This window comes from Carcharhinus amblyrhynchos, unplaced genomic scaffold (genome assembly GCF_965287045.1).
Source record: "Carcharhinus amblyrhynchos unplaced genomic scaffold, sCarAmb.v2.hapA scaffold_81, whole genome shotgun sequence".
NCBI lineage: Eukaryota > Metazoa > Chordata > Chondrichthyes > Carcharhiniformes > Carcharhinidae > Carcharhinus > Carcharhinus amblyrhynchos.
In genome coordinates, this window is record NW_027649821.1 from 701,639 (window position 1) to 723,466 (window position 21,828).

General features: G+C 45.1%; 1 protein-coding gene across 1 annotated transcript; it reads left to right on the forward strand.

The window, feature by feature from the left end:
- Positions 1-200: 200 nt before the first annotated feature.
- Positions 201-21,762, forward strand: cunh8orf82 (chromosome unknown C8orf82 homolog). Its single transcript, XM_080182699.1, has 3 exons — positions 201-391; positions 12,388-12,436; positions 20,224-21,762. Exons 1-3 carry the CDS (start codon positions 260-262, stop codon positions 20,670-20,672), a joined length of 630 nt encoding a protein of 209 aa, XP_080038825.1. The 5' UTR covers positions 201-259; the 3' UTR covers positions 20,673-21,762.
- Positions 21,763-21,828: the final 66 nt, after the last annotated feature.

Consider the following 21,828-nt stretch of genomic DNA (forward strand, 5'->3'; position numbering starts at 1 on the left):
TAATTTTTCTTTAACCTTGAAATAACCACACAATGACTGAAACATCAGTGAGGATTAGTCTCATCTGCTGCCTGCTCTGAATCTTGGGGGAATTGTTGGGCGGAACCAAAGGACTGGCACCTGCTCTCCACCCGGGGGGATTTCAGCGACGGGCCGGACGCCATCATGACCACCCTAGCAACGCGGTAGCCCTTGGCAACGGTGAAAGGTGAAAGGTGGCGGCCGCGGGGGCAGGACGATAAGAGTCCAGGCTGCGGGGATGGCGCGGCCTTTCCTGGCCTCCGGCCGCAGCTTCCTCCTCACCGTGTCCCGCTGTCTGAGTTACCGCCAAGGCCAGAGCCCCGAGCCCAGGATCCGCGAGTATTTCTACTACATCGACCATCAGGGACAGGTAAACCGCCGGGATCAGGGTCAGTATCCATAGAAACCCCCAGAGAGCGGGTAAATATCCATAAACCCCCCCCCAGAGAGCGGGTAAATATCCATAAACCCCCCCCCCCACACCAGAGAGCGGGTAAATATCCATAAACCCCCCCCACACACCAGAGAGCGGGTAAATATCCATAAACCCCCCCCCAGAGAGCGGGTAAATATCCATAAACCACCCCCCCCCCCCCCCACCAGAGAGCGGGTAAATATCCATAAACCCCCCCCCCAGAGAGCGGGTAAATATCCATAAACCACCCCCCCCCCACACCAGAGAGCGGGTAAATATCCATAAACCCCCCCCCCAGAGAGCGGGTAAATATCCATAAACCCCCCCCCCCAGAGAGCGGGTAAATATCCATAACCCCCCCCCCCCAGAGAGCGGGTAAATATCCATAAACTGCCCCCCCCCCCAGAGAGCGGGTAAATATCCATAAACTGCCCCCCCCCCCAGAGAGTGGGTAAATATCCATAACCCTCCCCCCCCAGAGAGCGGGTAAATATCCATAACCCCCCCCCCCCCAGAGAGTGGGTAAATATCCATAACCCCCCCCCCCCCAGAGAGTGGGTAAATATCCATAACCCACCCACCCCCAGAGAGTGGGTAAATATCCATAACCCACCCACCCCCAGAGAGTGGGTAAATATCCATAACCCACCCACCCCCAGAGAGTGGGTAAATATCCATAACCCACCCACCCCCAGAGAGTGGGTAAATATCCATAACCCACCCACCCCCAGAGAGTGGGTAAATATCCATAACCCACCCACCCCCAGAGAGTGGGTAAATATCCATAACCCACCCACCCCCAGAGAGTGGGTAAATATCCATAACCCACCCACCCCCAGAGAGTGGGTAAATATCCATAACCCACCCACCCCCAGAGAGTGGGTAAATATCCATAACCCACCCACCCCCAGAGAGTGGGTAAATATCCATAACCCACCCACCCCCAGAGAGTGGGTAAATATCCATAACCCACCCACCCCCAGAGAGTGGGTAAATATCCATAACCCACCCACCCCCAGAGAGTGGGTAAATATCCATAACCCACCCACCCCCAGAGAGTGGGTAAATATCCATAACCCACCCACCCCCAGAGAGTGGGTAAATATCCATAACCCACCCACCCCCAGAGAGTGGGTAAATATCCATAACCCACCCACCCCCAGAGAGTGGGTAAATATCCATAACCCCCCCCCCCCCCAGAGAGTGGGTAAATATCCATAACCCCCCCCCCCCCCAGAGAGTGGGTAAATATCCATAACCCCACCCCCCCCGAGAGTGGGTAAATATCCATAACCCCCCCCCCCCCAGAGAGTGGGTAAATATCCATAAACCCCCCCCCCAGAGAGTGGGTAAATATCCATAACCCCCCCCCCCCCAGAGAGTGGGTAAATATCCATAACCCCACCCCCCCCGAGAGTGGGTAAATATCCATAACCCCCCCCCCCCCCCAGAGAGCGGGTAAATATCCATAACCCACCCCCCCCCCACCAGAGAGTGGGTAAATATCCATAACCCACCCCCCCACCAGAGAGCGGGTAAATATCCATAAACCCCCCACCAGAGAGCGGGTAAATATCCATAACCCCAGAGAGCAGGTAAATATCCATAACCCCCCCCCCCCAACCCCCCACCAGAGAGCGGGTAAATATCCATAACCCACCCACCCACCCCCAGAGAGCGGGTAAATATCCATAACCCACCCACCCCCAGAGAGCGGGTAAATATCCATAACCCACCCACCCCCAGAGAGCAGGTAAATATACATAACCCCCCCCCCCAGAGAGCGGGTAAATATCCATAACCCACCCCCCCCCCCCCCCCAGAGAGTGGGTAAATATCCATAACCCACCCCCCCACCAGAGAGCGGGTAAATATCCATAACCCCAGAGAGCAGGTAAATATCCATAAACCCCACCCCCCCCAGAGAGCAGGTAAATATCCATAACCCCCCCCCCCAACCCCCCACCAGAGAGCGGGTAAATATCCATAACCCACCCACCCCCAGAGAGCAGGTAAATATCCATAACCCCCCCCCCCCCAGAGAGCGGGTAAATATCCATAACCCAACCCACCCCCCCCCAGAGAGTGGGTAAATATCCATAACCCACCCCCCCCCCCCCCAGAGAGTGGGTAAATATCCATAACCCACCCACCCCCAGAGAGCGGGTAAATACCCAAAAAGCCCCCCCCCCCACCAGCCTGAGAGACAGTAAATGTTGCCAAAAAAAGCTGAGCTCTGAGCATACATCAGGACAAAAATACAGTCAGTGAGAATCATGTTTACTGTTGATTCAAAGTCATTTCCTTGCACTAAACCAATTAGCCAATAATTTGAACTAAATGTCACAAATCACAGCAAAGTGCAAATTTTGTGTTCAGAAAATTCATGTTCCAATAACTGGAATGAAACAACTAAATTGAGGAGAATAGATTGTACCAGGACAGTTAACTATAAATGCTTGTGAAATATGGTCTGGATTAATATCAACATAAACACTTGAGACTGGGGAAGCATCAGTATAAAAACCCCCAAAGGTAGATATTTAATATAATTCCAATGCCCAGTTAAATAACAGATTATTTTTTATTGTAATGCACACTGCTTGGGACATGGCAAATAAAATCTGGGTAAATATAAAAAGAAATTCTTAGGGCCACCCAGCTATCATAAATCCCAAAACCTGGGAGTTTAATTTGGAGTGTAAGATGGAGTTTAATTTAGACAAATGCGAGGTGGTGCATTTTGGTAGATTGAACCAGGGCAGGACTTACTCAGTTAATGGTATGGCATTAGGGAGAGTTACAGAACAAAGAGATCTAGGGGTACATGTTCATAGCTCCTTGAAAGTGGAGTCACAGATGGACAGGGTGGTGTGAAGAAGGCATTTGGCATTCTTGGTTTCATCAGTCAGAACCTTGAATGCAAGAGTTGGGACATCTTGTTGAAGTTGTACACGACATTGGTAAGGCCACACTTGGAATACTGTGTGCAATTCTAGTCAGCCTATTATAGAAAGGATATTATTAAACTAGAAAGAGTGCAGAAGGGATTTACTAGGATGCTACTGGGACTTGATGGATTGAGTTATGATGAGAGGCTGGATGGACTGGGACTTTTTTCTCTGGAGCGTAGGAGGCTGAGGGGTGATCTTATAGGGGGTCTATAAAATAATGAGGGGCATAGATCAGCTAGATAGTCAATAAGTTTTCCCAAAGGTAGGGGAATCTAAAACTAGAGGGCATAGGTTTAAGGTGAGAGGGGGGAGATATAAAAGAATCCACAGAGGCAATTTTTTCACACGGAGGGTGGTGAGTGTCTGAAACAAGCTGCCAGATTTGGTAGTAGAGGTGGGTACAAGTTTGTCTTTTGAAAAACACTTAGACAGTTACGTGGGTACAGAGAGATATGAGCCAAATGCGGCCAATTGGGATTAGCTTAGGGGTTTTAAAAAAGAAAGGGACATGGACAAGTTGGGCCAAAGGGCCTGTTTCCTGGGAACATTGATACAAATGTATGGTGACAAAGAAATATTAATATATACGGAAACCAAATAAATATTGATCAAAATGGCAAACTGAGATGTAAATACTTGGAACTTCGTGAGTATTAACATGAGTAAGTAAATATTGTTAGTATAAATAGCTCAGAAACCAGCTACATATTGATTTAAAATTTCCAAGGTCAGGTAAATGTCAGTTGAAATCCCAGGAGCAGGTAAATAGGACCCATTAAGTAAGGAGATAAGATAAGGAGATAAGAAATAGGAGCAGGAGTAGGCCATCTAGCCCTTCGAGCCTGCCCCGCCATTCAATAAGATCATGGCTGATCTGTTGTGGCTCAGTTCCACTTTCCCGCCCTCTCCCCATAACCCTTAATCCCCTCTCTTATCAAGAACCCATCAACCCGCTTCTTAAAAATATTTAGCGAGGCAGCCTCCACCACTTCAACGGGCAGAGAATTCCAGAGATTCACCACCCTTTGAGTGAAGAAGTTCCTCCTCAACTCCGTTCTAAACCGCCTCCCCTTTATCTTGAGGCTGTGCCCCCTAGTCCTACTGTCTTTTTTGAGCGGGAAGAGTCTCTCCACCTCTATCCTATCCATCCCATTCATCATCTTATACGTCTCAATGAGATCTCCCCTCATTCTTCTAAACCCTAGAACTTTATAAACATAGGGTGGCATGGTGGTACAGTGGTTTGCACTGCTGCCTGACAGTGCCAGGGACCTGGGTTCAATTCCTGGCTTGGGTCACTGTAGGGAGTTTGCATGTTGTTCTCCCTGTGTCTGTGTGAGTTTCTTCTGAGTGCTTTGGTTTCTTCCCACAGTCTGAAAATGTGCTGGTTAGGTGCATTGACCGTGCTAAGTTCTCCCTCGGTGTACCTGAACAGGCACCAGAGTGCGGTGACTAGGGGATGCTGACTTGGGACACTAATAAATAAAGAAATAGAATCATATGCGTACAGTGAAATACTTTGTTAACGTTCCCTCATTCAGTCACCTCCCTTCAGGTTAGAGGAGACCTAGTCTTAATTTTTGTGCTTCCTCTGAACTATAATTATTTCCACCACAAAGTCGCTGCTATGCTTGGAGGTAGTGAGTATGCTATTCAAAAGCTGGTGTACCGAGAGACTTAGAGATCTGGACTAATAGAGATGCTCGAAGGATACATATTATGAACATACTTTAAGCTGTTGGAGCCTATCCCAGTGGCACTGATATCCATCATTTTGAAGTGGTTCGAAAGGTTAGTCATGGCACAAATCAATTCCGGCCTCCCAGATTGCCTGGATCAACTACAGTTTGCCCATCGCTGTAATAGGTCCACAGCAGATGCCATCACTCAACCCTGGAACACCTGGATAACAAAGACACTTATGTCAAACTCCTATTTATTGAATATAGCTCAGCTTTCAACACCATTATCCCAACAAAACACATCTCAAAACTCCATGATCTAGGGCTCAGCTCCTCCCTCTGTGACTGGATTCTATACTTCCTAGCTCACAGAATGCAATCAGCAAGGAGAGGCAGTGATGCGTCTTCCATGATCATCCTCAACAACAGCACCCCACAGGTCCTCAGCCCCTGGCTATACTCCTTATACACCTATGAATATGTGGCCAAATTCCCCTCCAGCTCAAGTTTCAAGTTTGCCATAGTGGATCGGATCTCAAACAATGACGAGATGGAAAACAGGAATGAGATAGAGAATCTGGTGAACTGGTGTGGCAACAGTAATCTCTCCCTCGATGTCAATAAAATGAAGGAGATAGTCATCAACTTCAGGAAATGTAGTGGAGAACATGCCCCTCTCTACATCAACAGGGATGAAGTGGAAATGATCAAGAAAGGTGGCACAGTAGTTTGCAGTTCTGCCTCACAGTGCCAGGGACCTGGGTTCGATTCCCAGCTTAGATCACTACCTATGTAGAATTTGCATGTTCTCCCCGTGTCTGTTTGGGTTTCCTATGGATGCTGCAATTTCTTCCACAGTCTGAAAGACGTGCTGGTTAGGTGCATTGACTCAAACAGGTACCAGAGTGTGGCAATTAGGGGAATTCCACAGTAACTTCATTGCAGTGTTAATGTGAGCCTTACTTGTGACTAATAAGTAAACTTTAACTTTTTAAAGAGCTTCAAGTTTCTTGGTGTACAGATCACCAATAACCTGTCCTGATCCTTCCGCACTGACACTATAGTTAAGAAAGCTCACCAATGCCTCTACTTTCTCATGAGGCTAAGGAAATTCAGCATGTCCAGTACATTCTCATTAATGTTTACAGATACACCCAGAAAGAATGCTTTCTATAGTGCACCACAGCTTGGTATGGCTCCTGTTCTGACCAAGACTACAAGCAACTACAAAGGATTGTTAATGTAGCCCAGTCTATCATGCAAACCAGCCTCCTATCCGTTGACCCTGTCTACCATTCCAGCTGCCCCTGGAAAGCAGCCAGCATAATCAAGGACTCCATGCATTCCGGACATCTTTTCCACCTTCTTCCATCGGGAAAAAGATACAAAATGGGCAGCATGGTCGATGCAGGCTTGGAGGGCCGAAGAGCCTGTTACTGTGCTGTAATTTTTTTGTCCTTTGTTTTAGCTGCACTCTGAGGCACAAGGTCGAACTGAAGGAGCCTTCCCCTCACTCAAAACTTCTGAACCTGGATTTAAACCGTTGTCTAATTAACTAGCTTCAGCTGAGAACCTGTAAACTCCAGTTTTAAAGCTGCAATTAAACTTCACCCAACGATAATTTAGTTAATTGCTAAAAGGGATTTTCCCAGTAATTTTATTGCAGTGTTAATGTAAGCCTACTTGTGACACAAATAAATAAACTTTTAATTAAATCTGTCGTACGGCACTCTACCAAACACTTTTTGGAAATCATCAAGAGCATTACTCTGAACAACCCTCTTTGTTACCTCATCAAAAAATTTAAGCAAGTTAGTGGAACATGATTTTCCCTTAACAAATCCATGCTGTCTTTCCTTAATTCATTGCCCATGTGTCTATTAGTTTTTTCCTGAGTTATCGCTTCAAAAAGCTTCTCTACCACTGAGGGTAAAATGGCTGCCCTGCTGTTGCTGGACTTTAAATCCATTTTTTGAACAAGGGTGACATAATTCCTGAGTCGAAGGAAGGTGAGAAAATAATAGCTAGTGCCTCTGCAATTTCCATTCTCACTTCCCTCAGTATCCTTGGATGTATCTCATCAGTCTTGGTGCCTTATAGCACAGTTAACCTATCTCAACACCTCCTTATCAATGTTAAATTCTTTAGGTGTTTGAACCACCTGCACTTACACCATGAGCTGTGCAGTGTCTTCTTCACAGTAAGAAGTCTCACAACACCAGGTGACAACAGTGTCCATAACAGTGTCTTCTTCTCCAGTAGAGGTTGCTGTCGCTCTGCATCTCCAGAAAGCTGCAGCAGCAGAACGTTGCTGCATCATCTTCCATTCATTAAATGGGCAGCATAAATTATCACTGAACATCAACACTATAAGGGAGATTTGCATCTTACAGTGTCCCTCAGTCTCTCTTATTGTTTTAAACTGGGGGTTAGAGGCAATGAATGTGCTTTAACCCATGCTTATGAATAAATCATGAAGTTATATTCCAGTGTGCTTCTAATGTCACTCTAAGGGGAAAGGAGTTGTCCTCTAGGTTTTGCTTTCAGTCTGTTCTTAACCAGCAGTACTTCCTGTATAGCAACATAGGGCAGGTGGGGGGAGCAGATAGTCCCACAATTTAAGATTATATACTCTACTTCATTTTTTTGTGTTTTGTTTTTCTAGTTTTCTTTATTCCTTTGCATTCCAACAACTGCCACCCAGCCATTCATTTCTCATCTGGACACGCCTTGTGTTTCTTTACCCATTCTATTTGGCTCACGTTGAACCCATATCTAAAATAGGTTATCTGATCATTTGACTCATTTGCTGTTGGGTACCAGGTTGTACCAAACTGGGCAGGCCCATTTCATTACAGTGGCTAAGCTTAAATTTAATTTAATGGGTTGTAAACACTTGGTTGTGAATATAGTACAGATGGATAACTAACTCACAATTGTGTCTGTCAAACTTTGAGTGTGACATTGTGAGATGTGCAAAATTCTGCCAAGCTTGTAGATATTTCAGTGCTGGTGTGATGCCAGGTATGTAGTCCTTACATCCCAGGGGTCAAATTAAATGGCATGGTCCCTTCATTTGTTCATAATAAGCAGACTACTGTTTGCACTCAATCAGCCCACACATGCAAAATGAAAACAAAACCTGGATTATTTGATATGATTCTGTAATAGGGCAGCATTTGCTGGACAATCCTGAGTGTGCTAACAGCTACACTAATAACTCATTTAAGATAATCAGCCAAACTTGTAACACGACTCATTTATGCTCACTAGAAGTGCCATATGCTCATGCATAGCGACCCATTCTCTGCAAACAAAAGGAATATGTTCAAGCTTTGCACATTTTTTTGAATTACCCAGGACTTGGAGAGCTTACTTTTTCCATGGCCATGTCTTAACCAATCAGAGTCAACTTTCCAACAAATCTGTTTCTCCTGTAGTATAAATTGTTGTGATTGTTTGAAATTTGGTATTCTTGTGTTTGTCCTGATAAGTGCAAGATGAAAAGCTTTGGCAACATGTCTCTCTTTTCAGCAAGTTGAAGTTCTGTGCTACTGAGTGAATATGTGTATATATAAGGACAAAGCATTTGTAAATCTAGTCTCTAACTGTACTGATGTAGGCACAATGAATTTTTAAAGCAACTTCAGTAGTTGTATTTAAAGAGATGGAAAAGCAGTCTGGCCTCTCACTGACCTGAGCATCTGCTATAACTGATTAGCCTCTAACTGATCTAAGCATTGCCCATAACTTGCAGTATGCTACTAAAGAGAGACAGCAGTTTGTATACTGCCACATTTAAAACCAGGCTAATAAATATTGCACCATGATATGATCTACCTGTCTCTATAAACTAAGATGCACTCAAACCTATTGGGAATAAGACTCTGGGAGAACCTTCAGTAACAGATGTCAACTGTAGCTCAGTGGGTAGCATGCTTGACTCTGACTCAGCAGGTTTAAGCCCTGCTGCAGACATATGAGCACAAAAAACTGGGCTGGTGCACCAGGAAAAGGGGCTGCAAGGCCATTGGGATGTTCAACAAAGGCTCCTTGTAGACTTTCTCTGGTGGACACCAAAGATCCCTCAGGACTATGAGAAGAAGAGCAGATTGAGTAAACTCCAACCTCAGTGGGTATTTAGCAATGTTTATCTCTCAACCAGCATCTGAAGCAGCCATGGTGGGTGTTATCTCATTGTTGCGATATCTTGCTGTGCACGTGTTGGCTGTCACAGTGTCACTTAGTGATTTCCATTATCTCAGGACATCCTAACTGTATAAATGTATCTTCCATTCTTCTTTATTTACAGAGTGGGAATACAGTGTGCTGGTTTAGTGGGAATGTGACCCAGCCAGTAATCCACAGGACCGGCCTAATGTTTTGGGAGCACAGGTTCAAATCCCACCCTGGCAGCTGGTGAAATTTCAGTCCAATCAATTAATAAAATCTGGAATTGAAAGCTGATCTCAGTAATAATAACCATCGATTCTCATACAGTCCTATCCGGTTCAATAATGTCCTTTAAGGAAGGGAATCTCCCATCCCATGGCCTACATGTGACTCCAGAACCACTGCAATGTGTTTGGTTCTCTGAAATGCCTTGCAAGTCATTCTGTCACAGGGCAGTTAGGGATGGGCAACAAATGCTGGCCTTGCCAATGATCTCTACATACCATGAAAGGATTAAAAGAACTCTTAGATGTAACTTTTACCCTCCCAGACATTGCAATTTAAAAAAAATTAACACTAACTACAATATCCAGAGGGGGTCTTGCAGTGGGTTAGCTTCTGAGCCAGAAGCTCTAGGTTTGAGCCCCAGCCCAGGACCATTCATTAATAAATCACATCAAATATTGTCACATATATTAGCATACAGTGAAAAGTATTGTTTCTTGCATGCTATACAGACAAAGCATACCGTTCATAGAGAAGGAAAGGTGAGAATACAGAATGTAGAGTACAGTCATAGCTAGGGTGTAGAGAAAGATCAACTTGCAGGACCTGTTGGCCATAGAAGGTGTATTTGTAACGCTACCAAACAGGTTCAGTTTGTCAATCTGCAAAATACCTCCAACACACCAAAGGCAGGCAGTAAGAGCAGAGAGACTGCTGGTCAGCCATCCTTGATGTGGAGTGGCACCCCTCTGGCATCAGGCATCATGAACTGTTCCAGCAAAACTAGCTGTGGACTCAGATGGAAGTTTACCTTGTGCACCATTTGGTGAGGGAAGAGAAACAGCAATAAACAATGTGAGAAAGAGCATATGTAAAGGGAGGTATAAAAACAGTAAGAGCTGTGGGAGAACCTGGACACAGAGTGATGTGAGTGACTCTCAACTGCCCTCCAAGGCCAACTAGGGATAGGCAATAAATGCTGACCAGCCAGCTATGCCCATGTCCTATGAATGAATAATGAAAAAAATCAAGGATCGTACACACCTCAGACATAGGCAAGAGGCGAGCTGAGGAGGAAGGTTCACCTTCCAAAGCAAGTATCCAGAGTAAACCCTGGTTAGCAAATTCTGCCCCTTTCCTCTCGGCCCACCATCTTCCCCGACCGTCAATGGGGCAGAGATCATGTCTGAGGGAGACCTCTTGACCCATGCCAGCTGCCACCTGACCCACTGCCAGCTACCCACCCAATGACTGTCAAAATGTGTAATCTTTTAAATAAACTTGACTTCTGGATTTAGCCTTTTGTGTTCTGGACCATTAGCCAAGGGAAAGGAGGGACAGAGACAAGTGGCCAGCACTGGGATTGTCTTAATTCCCTAGTAGTTTCGTTCAGAGAGATGCAGGATGGTCTGGAGCTAGTCTTTTAGCATCATCCTGTTATGGTGAACATGTCATCTGCCTCCAGTGATTATCTCTTTGATTGCCAGGCTTTCTGACATGTTAGTTCATCTCTTTCTTCTTTTGACGGCACCTGTCAGGGTTTGTTATTCCCTTCCTTTGCCACTCAATCAATCTCTTTATCTTTCACACCTCTTGTTTTGTGCCCTCCCCTCCTCCCTCCCAAAACCAGTCACTAATTTTCCTTTCTTACTATCTAATTTTGATGTACAGTTGCTGCCTGCTTTGACCCTGCTCCATGTTTGTTCTTTTGTTCCTTATTCTGCACACAGGAGCTCCTAACAAGGTGAAACCTTGTTATGGTGGCTCAGTGGTTAGCCCTGCTGCCTCACAGCGCCAGGGACCCGGGTTCGATTCCCAGCTTGCTCATTCTCCCCATGTCTACGGGGGTTTCCTCTGGGTGCTTTGGTTTCCTCCTGCAGTCTGAAGACGTGCTGGTTAGGTGCATTAGCCATGCTAAATTCCCCCTCAATATACCCAAACAGGTGCCAGTGTGTGGGGACTAGGGGATGTTCACAGTAACTTTGTTGCAGTGTTAATGTAAGTCTACTTGTGACACTAATAAATAAACTTAAAAAAAAATGCAAAGTTGGAGGAAGAAGCCCAGCTTGTTGTGGGGGGTGGAGAAAGGCTGGATGAAATTTGTCCTTAAAGCAGTATTTTCACTCAGAGTGGTTAGATTGTGGGATTTGCCGCCTCAAGGAGCTGTTGAAAGAATAACAGAGCATTTAAGGGGAAGATAAGGCCAAACAGGGGAGGATAGAAAGCAGAATCTCGTGATACTGAGTTCAAGAGGGCCTGAAAGGAAAATTACCAGTTGGGCCAAATGGCATGTTTCTCTGTCTTGCATTCTTTCTAATTCAATGCAACACAACTTCTTAATGAAGAAGGAAAGGATAGGTGGGACATTCATTTTCCTTTAAGAAAATAAAGTATTGAACGTTACTCAGGAGAGGCAATCCCTTCTGAATGTGGAATATCTCAGCAAGGGAATCAATTGAGTCTGGAATATCTGTGGCATGCAGTATGTATGGTCGTCTTGTACGAGACATGATATTGACATTGCCCTGTGTTTTGCTGTGTGAGACGTGTTACACTATTGTGTTTTGCTGTGTGAGACATGTTGACACCTGTTCTGTGTTTCACTGTGTGAGACATGTTTACATTCTCCTGTGTTTCGCTGTGAGACATGTAATACTGTCCTGTGTTTCGCTGTCTGAGGTGTGTTTACACTTCATCTGTTTCTTTCTGTAAGATGTGTTGACACTGTCCTGTGTTTCACTGTGTGAGATGTGTTGACACTGTCCTGTGTTTTGCTGTGTGAGATGTGTTGACACTCCTGTGTTTCTTTCTGTGAGGCGTGCTGACACTGTCCTGCGTTTCTCTGTGTGAGGCGTGCTGACACTGTCCTGCGTTTCTCTGTGAGGCGTGTTAATACCTGTTCTGTGTTCCCTTACAGCTCTTCCTTGATGACACAAAGGTGAAAAATTTCATTACATGTTTTAAAGGTGAGTGTTATTCTCTTGCAGGAGAGATTGGAATTTTAGTTGGAACTGAGAAATAAAAATTGTCATGCAAAAATCAGATAATATGGACAGTTACATCTCACATTATCTGTCGTGTTCACAAAACATGTAATTTTCATAAGCAGATCAAAACTCCTATGATATGAAGCATCTCCTTATGCGCTAGGATTACAATATGGGCTGGCAATCCCCTGACTCAGAGTCTTTACGTAATGAGGATGGTGTCGTGGTAATGTCACTGGACTAGTAATCACAAGCCATAGCTCCATGGCAGCTGGTAGAGTTTAAATTCAATGAATTCAGCTGCAATATAAAGCCAGCCTCAATAAGTGTGACTGTGAAACTCTCACTGATTGCAATTCGTCAGTGCCCTATAGGGAAGGAAATCTGCAGTCCTTACCTGGTCTGGCCTACACATGACTCTAGAGCCACAACAGTGTGGTTACTCCTTAACTGTCCTCTGCAATGGCCCAGCAAGTCACTCAGTTCAAGGGCAATTAGGATGGGCAACAAATGCTGGCCTTGCCAGCAATGCCCGTAACCCACTGCAGCAATCAGGGAGGCTATTTGGCCAAGTGAGTCAATGCTGGCTCTCTTAGAGCAATCCAATCAGTCCTATTCCCTCAAGCCCTGCAAGTTTAGTTCTCCCAAGTGCCCATCCAATTTCCATTTGAAAGGAGGCTTCATCCCATTTCCACCACCTTTGTAAGGCATCAATTTCCAGCTCATTACCCTGAGTAAAGAAATTTTTCCTTGCATCTCCCATGTATGTCAAGTCTAAAGCCTTGAATCTATGTCTGCTAGTGTTTGTGTGATCAGCAGCTCTTTGTCTCCCTTTATCATAACCTTGTACACCACAGTCAGATCTCCCCTAAATCTACTTTGCTCCACCTGAACCTTGTAGCTAATTTCCGTCATCCTTGGAACTATTTTGGTAAGTCTCCTCGACACCATCTCAAGGACCTTCACATCTTTTCTAAAACATAGTGGCTAGAATTGGACATAAAGCTCTGGGGAAGCCACAATTAGAGCAGTAACAAAGTTCAGCATGTCTTCCCTCCTCTTGTAAAAATAAACAGATGAATTAGGAGCAGAAGTAGGCCATTCGGCCCCTCCAGCCTGCTCTGCAATTTATTGAAATCGTGGCTGAACTCTATGTTCTCTCCCATCCCCATCCCTTTGATTCCCTTATTCAATGATCCTGTCTTCTCTGCTCTCTGGGAAGATGTGGTGTTGACACAGCAAAGCAGCCTTTCTTCTCAGTTCCATCCTAAATCAAAGACCCTTTGTTTTTAAATCTGGCCCCTTCATTCTAGCTCTACTAAATATCTTTATTTATGAAGTTTAAAATCCCATATGCTTTGTTCTCTCAATATATCCTGCCATCTTCAAAGGTAGGTCTATCCTCATGAACCCTCAGGTCTTTAACTGCTGCAGATGCTTCTGACTATTACAGTATTGGTAGGAGTGAACATCACACAGACTGTGTGGTGATAAGTCCCACCTTTATACTGAGGCTACCTCCCACCATGTTGTGTGGCACTACCACTGAGTTAAATTAGTAGAACAAATCTAGGTATCCATAAAGTGCCGTGGGCCATCAGCAACAGCTGACTTGTACTCAACCACAGTCTGTAACCTCATGGCCCAGCATATCTCCCACTCTACTGTAGTGATTGTGGTGCCTGTCCGTTTAAGACAGCACAACAGAAGGAGTCATCTGACTTGAAGGACGAAGGGGAACCGAGAGTGGGTAATCACCCCAGAGGGTGGAGTCTTCTCTTGGGCAGAGAATACACCTGGAAGCCTTGTAGTAAGCATGTAAGGACCAGAGTAGCTGGACAGGCTGCTCCTAGGCAGCCTAGGACTGCAAACCCCTCTACTAAGTATCTCTTATTCAAGAAATATCTTTTGTTCCTGACAAAGTCTGAAATCTTTTGACAACACCTAGACGTACTACTACATAACTGACACCCATCAATACCTTCAAGCCAGGGGACCAGCCCTAGTTCACTGATGAGTGTGTGCACTTGCCATATCTAAAAATGAGACAGCATCCTATTGAAACTACAATACATTCTAAACAGTAACATACTAACTGATCCCACAACATCAAATCCGCTCTAAGCTCTGCAGTTCTGCCATATCCAGTTGTGAATGGTGACGAACAATTAAGCAACTCACTGGAGGAGGAGGATCCACAAATATCCCCATCTCTATGATGGGGAGTTCTCTGCATCAGTGCAAATAGCATTTACAACAATCTTCAGCCAGAAGTGTTGAGGGGATGACCCATCTTGACCTCCGGAGGTCCCCAGCATCACAGATGTCAGTCTGCAGCCAATTGGATTCACTCTGCATGATACAGGGTGGCACAGTGATCAGCACTGCTGCTGCACAGCACCAGAGACCTGGTTCAATTCTCAACTTCAGTCACTGTCCATGTGGAATCTGCATGTTCTCCCTGTGCCTGTGTGGGTTTCCTCTGGTGCTCCAGTTTTCTCCCACTGTCCAAAGATGTGCAGGTTTGCTTGATTGGCCATGCTCAATTGACCCTTAGTGTCAGGGGGGCTAGCAGGGTAAATGAGTGGGCTATGGGGATAGGGGCTGAATGGGATTGTGGTTGGTGCAGACTTGATGGGCTGAATGGCCTCCTTCTGCACTGTCGAGTTTCTTTAACCTATGATATCAAGGGATGGTGGAACGACCTGGATACTGCCAAGGTGGACTCTGACAACACCCAGCTGTTGTGCTGAAGACTTATGTTCCTGAAGGCTTGTAATTCAGAACTTGATGTATCTCCTAGCCAAGCTGTTCCAGTGGAGATACAGTTGGATAGAACTGAGTGGCTTGCTCAGTCATTTCAGAGGGTAGTTGAGTGAACCACATTGCTGTGGCTCTAGAGTCTCATGTAGGCCAGACCAGATAAAGTTGGCAGATTTCCTTCCCTAAAGAATACTTGTCAACAGTACATGCAATTAGTCTCCAATAATCAACATTGCTTTCATGGTCATCATTAGACTTTTAATTCTATATTTTAATTGAATTCAAATTCCACTATTTACTGTCATCAGCAGCAGCGAAATTGTACTCAATCATAAACAGCAACCTGATGGCCTGGCATATCCCCAATCCTCCATTACCATCAAGCCAGCAGATCAATCCTGGCTCAGTGAAGAGTGCAGAAGGGTATGCCAAGTAAAACACTGGGCATACCTGTAAATAACATGTCAACCTTGCATGCCAAATAGCAAAAGCAGTGAGTAATAGAGCTAAGTGATTCCACAATCAGTGAATCAGATGTAAGCTCTGTCGTCTTTCCACATCCAGTTATGAATGGTAGTGGACAAGTAAACAACTCAGTGGAGGAGGATGTTCCACAAATATCCCCATCCTCAATGATGGTAGAGCTCAGCACATCAGTGCAAAAAATAAGGCTGAAGCATTCGCAACAACCTTCAGCCTGAAGTGGTGAGTGGATGATCCATCCTGGCCTCCTCTAGAGGGCCCCAGCATCTCAGATGCCAGTCTCCAGCCAATTCAATTCAGTCCAAGTGACATCAAGAAATGGCTGAAGACTGCAAAGACTCCGGGCCCTGACAATATTCTGGCAATAGTAATGAAGACTTATGGTCCAGAACTTGCTGCACCCCTAGCCAAGTTCTTCCAGTACAGTTAGAACAATGGTAGGAATCTCTGTGGGGAGTACAGTGTGAATATATATCCTTTACTGAGCATGTTCTAACAAATATTCAATCACTGCTTTCTAAAGATATATGGTGAAAATTGCCCTGAATCTCAAGTGTAAGCAATTAAAAAAAATCTCTTTAAAAGAATCTTGTCCCTTATGGCAAATACTGCCAATTCTTAGGACTTAACATATTTCTGCCTTTAACAGCTAGGTTCTTCATCCAGCTATTGTATGTTAAGTGTTACCATTTAGATGAAGGACAAAAACTCTTTTCACCAATATCACCATCCTCAGAAAAGCTATAAACTCCCTATTTCCCATGTTAATATTCCCTTCACAACTGACAGCATTATAATAGGTTATAAAGTTGGAGCAAGAGTTGGAGATTGATCTGTGACACTCCTAAGTAAAATAAAATCAGTCTTTGGTGGGAAGTGTTCTTCAGCCAGTTGGCCTGAGCCAAATGGAAGCCTAGGTCTAGAGCGAGAATTGAAATTCTAACAAATCTAGCTTTTCACTCTCTTCAAGTTTTTTTTATCTTTCACTGTAAGCTCAACCTTAACGGAGCCATGCTACTGATCCACCCTCCACAAACCAACAAAACCCTGACTCAGGCAAGAATGTGATTCCTGAGATACCAGATCACTTTCGATGGGGCATTAAACATGGATGGATTCCACACCATACAGTGTGTTCATCAACAACATAAGGGGAGGAGGGGGGCATCTTTATTTTTTGGCTGCGTACTTACATTCCATAGAATTCTGTGTGGCGTGTGACATTGAAAAACGCTTTCTCATGAATTGGCATCCACTCCAAGCTGCTGATGCTAATGTAACCCAATGTCAATTCAGGATTGATCCACCAGGAAGCAACAGTGCCAGATACAGCGCTGCCACACTCAAGACCGCCAAGTCCATAAAATCCAAACAGGATAAATCAGCGAACAAATTTTTGAAAACAGGATCAGCTTCTCTGAGCTGTGAAAACTGAATTTCTAGTTGTCAGGGATAATAAGAAAATGCGCAGGAAATGCACATTCTCCTCATGTCTGCATGGGTTTCCTCCAGTTTCCTCTCGCAGTCTGAAAGATGTGCTGGTTAGGTGCATTGGCCATGCTAAATTCTCCCTCAGTGTACCCAAACAGATGTCCTCGAGCTATTTGAATAGCCTGCACCATCAAGGGAAAAATTAGAGCACAGTTTGTATTTTTTCATATTCATGGGTGTTGCTGACTGTGCCCATGCCTAATTGCCCTTGAACAGAGTGGCCTGCTAGGCTATTTCAGAGGGCAATTTAAAGTCATAGAGGTTTACAGCATGGAAACAGGCCCTTCAACCCAACTTGTCCATACCGCCCTTTTTTTTTAAGTACTAAACTAGTCCCAATTGCCCACGTTTTGCCCATATCCCTCTATATCCATCTTACCCAGGTAACTGTCTAAACACTTCTTAAAAGACAAAATTGCACCTGCCTCCACTACCTCTGACAGCTCATTCCAGACATTCACCACCCTCTGTGTGAAAAAACTGCTCCTTTGGACCCCTTTGTATCTCTCCCCTCTCACATTAAACCTACACCCTCTAGTTTTAACTCCCCTACCTTCGGCAAAAGATATTGACTATCTAGCTGATCTAAGCCCTTCATTATTTTATAGACCTCTATAAAATCAGCCCTAAGCCTCCTACTCTCCAGGGAAGAAAAGTCTTAGTCTGTCCAGCCTCTCCTTTAATTCAAACCATCAAGTCCCAGTAGCATCCTAGTAAATCTTTTCTGCACTCTTTCCAGTATCCTTTTCTGTAATTGGGTGACCAGAATGGTACACAGTATGCCAAGTGTGGCCTTACCAATGTCTTGTACAACTTCAACAAGACATTCTAATTCCTTATTCAGTGTTCTGACCAATGAAACCAAGCATGCTAAATGCCTTCTTCACCACTCTGTCAACCACATTGCTATAGGTCTGGAGTCACATGTAGGCCAGATCTGGGAAAGATAGCAGTTTTCCTTCTCTAAAGGGGAAAGTGAACCTTTGGGCTTTTACAACAATCGATGTTGGTTTGATGGTCATCATTAGACTTATAATTCCAGATTTTTATTGAATTCAAATTTTAACATCTGAGATGGTGGGATTTGAACCTGGGTCTCTGGATAAGTAGTCTAGTGACAATACTACTATGCCACTGCGTCCCTGTGCTTTACTTCATCTCACCCTATCACCATGTCCTATTCCTTTCCCCCTCGTGTATTTATATAACTTCCATAAGAACATAAGAAATAGGAGTAGGCCATCTAGCCCTTCGAGCCTGCCCCACCATTCAATAAGATCATGGCTGATCTGAAGTGGCTCAGTTCCACTTTCCCGCATTCTCCCCATAACCCTTAATTCCCTTGTCTGTCAAAAACCTATCTACCCGTGTCTTAAATATATTTAGCGAGGTAGCCTCCACCACTTCAATGGGCAGAGAATTCCAGAGATTCACCACCTTTTGAGTGAAGAAGTTCCTCCTCAACTCTGTTCTAAACTGCCCCCCTCCCCCCCTTACCTTGAGGCTGTGCCCTCTAGTCCTGTTGTCCTTTCTGAGCGGGAAGAATCTCTCTACCTCTACCCTATCCATCCCTTTCATTATCTTATACGTCTCTATAAGATCCCCTCTCATCCATCTAAACTCCAATGAGTACAGACCCAGTCTATTCAGTCTCTCTTCATAGTCTAACCCCCTCATCTCCGGTATCAGCCTAGTGAACCTCCTCTGCACTCCCTCCAAGGCTAAAATATCCTTGCGCAAGTGCGGCGACCAAAACTGCACACAGTACTCCAGCTGCGGTTTCACCAGTACCCTGTACAGTTGCAGCAAGACCTCCCTGCTTTTATATTCTATCCCCCTCGCTATAAAGGCCAGCATCCCATTTGCCTTCTTGATCACCTGCAGACTGGGTTTTTGCGACTCATGCACAAGGACCCCCAGGTCCCTCTGCACTGTAGCATGCTGCAGCTTTTCGCCCTTTAAATAGTAATCCCTCCTACTATTATTCCTGCCAATGTGGATAACCTCACACTTGCTAACATTGTACTCCATCTGCCAGGTCCTCGCCCACTCGCTCAGCCTATCCAGATCCCTTTGCAGACTTTCCACACCCTCCGCACAATTTGCTTTTCCACTCATCTTTGTGTCATCAGCAAATTTCGTTACCCTACACTCAGCCCCCTCCTCCAGATCATCTATATAAATGGTAAATAGCTGAGGCCCCAGCACCGATCCCTGAGGCACTCCACTAGTCACCAACCGCCAATCAGAATAGCACCCATTGATACCAATTCTCTGCCTCCTATTAGACAACCAATCCTCTAACCACGCTAACACCTTACCCCCAACTCCATGCCCCCTAACCTTCTGAAGCAACCTTTTGTGAGGCACCTTATCAAACGCCTTTTGAAAATCGAGAAACACCACATCCACCGATTCCCCTCTGTCTACCGCACTTGTCACATCCTCATAGAAATCCAATAAATTCGTCAAACATGACTTCCCCTTGACGAATCCGTGCTACGTCTGCTCTATCAAACCATCCTTTTCTAGGTGCCTCGCTATTTCTTCTTTGATGACGGATTTAAGCATTTTTCCAACTACAGATGTTAAACTAACCAGCCCATTATTCCCTGCCTTTTGCCTGCTACCTTTTTTAAACAGTGGTGTAACATTAGCCGTTTTCCAATCTTCCGGCACTTCCCCGGAATCCAGCGAAGTTTGGTAAATAATCACTAAGGCATCCACTATCACCTCCGCCATTTCCTTCAGAACCCTGGGATGCATTCCATCCGGTCCTGGGGACTTGTCCACCATCAGTCCGGCTAGTCTATCAAGCACTACCTCTCTAGTGACAGTAATCGCATTCAGGCCCTTAACTCCTACCATCTTTCTATCTTTAATATCCACTTAGCTATATCTATATTACTTGTCTCAACCACTCGTTGTGTTCCTGTCCTGTGTTTCTTAGTAACTAGCTGTCTAACAGCATTTTGGTGGACACTTCCCTCCATTTAATTGAACTGTTCTCTCTATTGGTTATTGAACAGATAAACAGTTCCTTGTTTTCTTCTTCAAGCAACTCAGGAAGAACTCCACTGGTCGCTACCAGGAATTCCCCTACGTGTCGCTGTGCGGACGCGAGCGGAACTTTGTTCGCTGTGATGACCTGCCCATTGTGTTCACGCACCTGATTAAAGGGGAGGGCTTGGAGGGAGAGCTGCTGTCCTATGGCGGGGGTGGTGACAAGTTGGCCGTGCGGTTTGAGCCCGAAAGGCTGTTCATGCCGGAGAATGGGCGGGTCTATCACCCAGCCCCGGAGAGGTCAGGCAGCGTGGGGCTGGTCAAGTCTTCCCTGGCTTTTGAACTCAGTCCTCACTTTGAATACGCTGCCAGCAGCCCTGAGAACAGCCCACCATCGCACTTCCACTGGAATGGTCAGCGTTTCACACTGACCAATGAACTTGCCTCGTTCATCCAGAGCGAAGAGCCCACCTAGAAGTGTAACAGCATCTCTGCTGCTGGGATGGGAATGGAAGCTTGTCAATGAAATTACAACAAGGGTCTTGTAATGTTGAAAATGTTGTAATTATTAATCCTCCCATCTAACACAGTGAAGATACTTCAATGTGAAAGGACCTATAACAATTCAATCTGCTGCTGAGACCAGTTGGGACTATGATCCATATGAATACAATCATCCCCCACCTCCCAATGGGCCACCTTCTCCTGACTGATCATTGGCACCACAGGGCACTCGATTTATATTCCTTACTGTGCCTGAATTGCTAATAACAGGCCAGCAGCACTGCATCCTCGTTAACTGATGAGTGATTACTCAGTATGCACGAATATAAACACGCCTCCCTCCCCCAGTTCAGTGCCTTCTATGTGGTTTGTACTTAGAACCATTCACCCAGAGTGAATGAGTGCTTGACAGCGAGATAAATTAGATACCTGAATTTGTTCTCTAAACTAATCTCCTCACCACTGTACTCACAGCAGCTGAATGCACAGCAAAGCCTTTGTGAACCTGTGGCAGGCCTTGCCGATTCTTATCGTTTGGCCATGAAGTTCAGGGGCGGGGTGAAACCTGCACAGTTTAACAGGTTGACAAGTTTACACCAAGGCAGGCACAGACCACGGATTGAATCTGGGATCTCCCAGTGACTACAACAAGGTGTATCATTCTAATTCCCAACACGAAATTCCTCGGCACCTCTTAAGGAGTTTGACTGGCAGTTGAGCGCAGAACCATATAACACTTGGCATTGCAGACATGGATTTGCTATGAACTAGACCGAGACTGTCAACATTAATTTCAGTTGGAAGTCAAACAGATTCATGAATTGTGGAGGGAGAATTCGACCTCACTGTGGATTTGCAGTCAGGTTCTTTGTTCACCGATCGTGCTGTCTGTTCAAGCGCCAACTGAAGTCAGTCACTGAGGAAGAGTGCTCATCCATGTAGCAAGAGGCGATAAAAGTATTTTCTTGCAACTGTTGTCCGTTGAGACAATGCTTTGTAATGCTTCATTCCATCAGTGCAATAAAGGAAATCATTTTAACATTGAATGCAACGCTAATTTATTTACTCAGTGATGCACAAAAAGTATATTTTCTTGTTTAAAAAGGTATGAGTAAGGTGACATTAAG

What these genes read in the sequence shown, in the direction of transcription:
- cunh8orf82 (XM_080182699.1), top strand. Translation starts at nt 260, where the DNA reads ATGGCGCGGCCTTTCCTGGCCTCCGGCCGCAGCTTCCTCCTCACCGTG. An exon ending in ACATCGACCATCAGGGACAG is followed by an intron (nt 392 to 12,387) that starts GTAAACCGCCGG and finishes GTTCCCTTACAG; the next exon opens with CTCTTCCTTGATGACACAAA. An exon ending in TTTCATTACATGTTTTAAAG is followed by an intron (nt 12,437 to 20,223) that starts GTGAGTGTTATT and finishes GTTATTGAACAG; the next exon opens with ATAAACAGTTCCTTGTTTTC.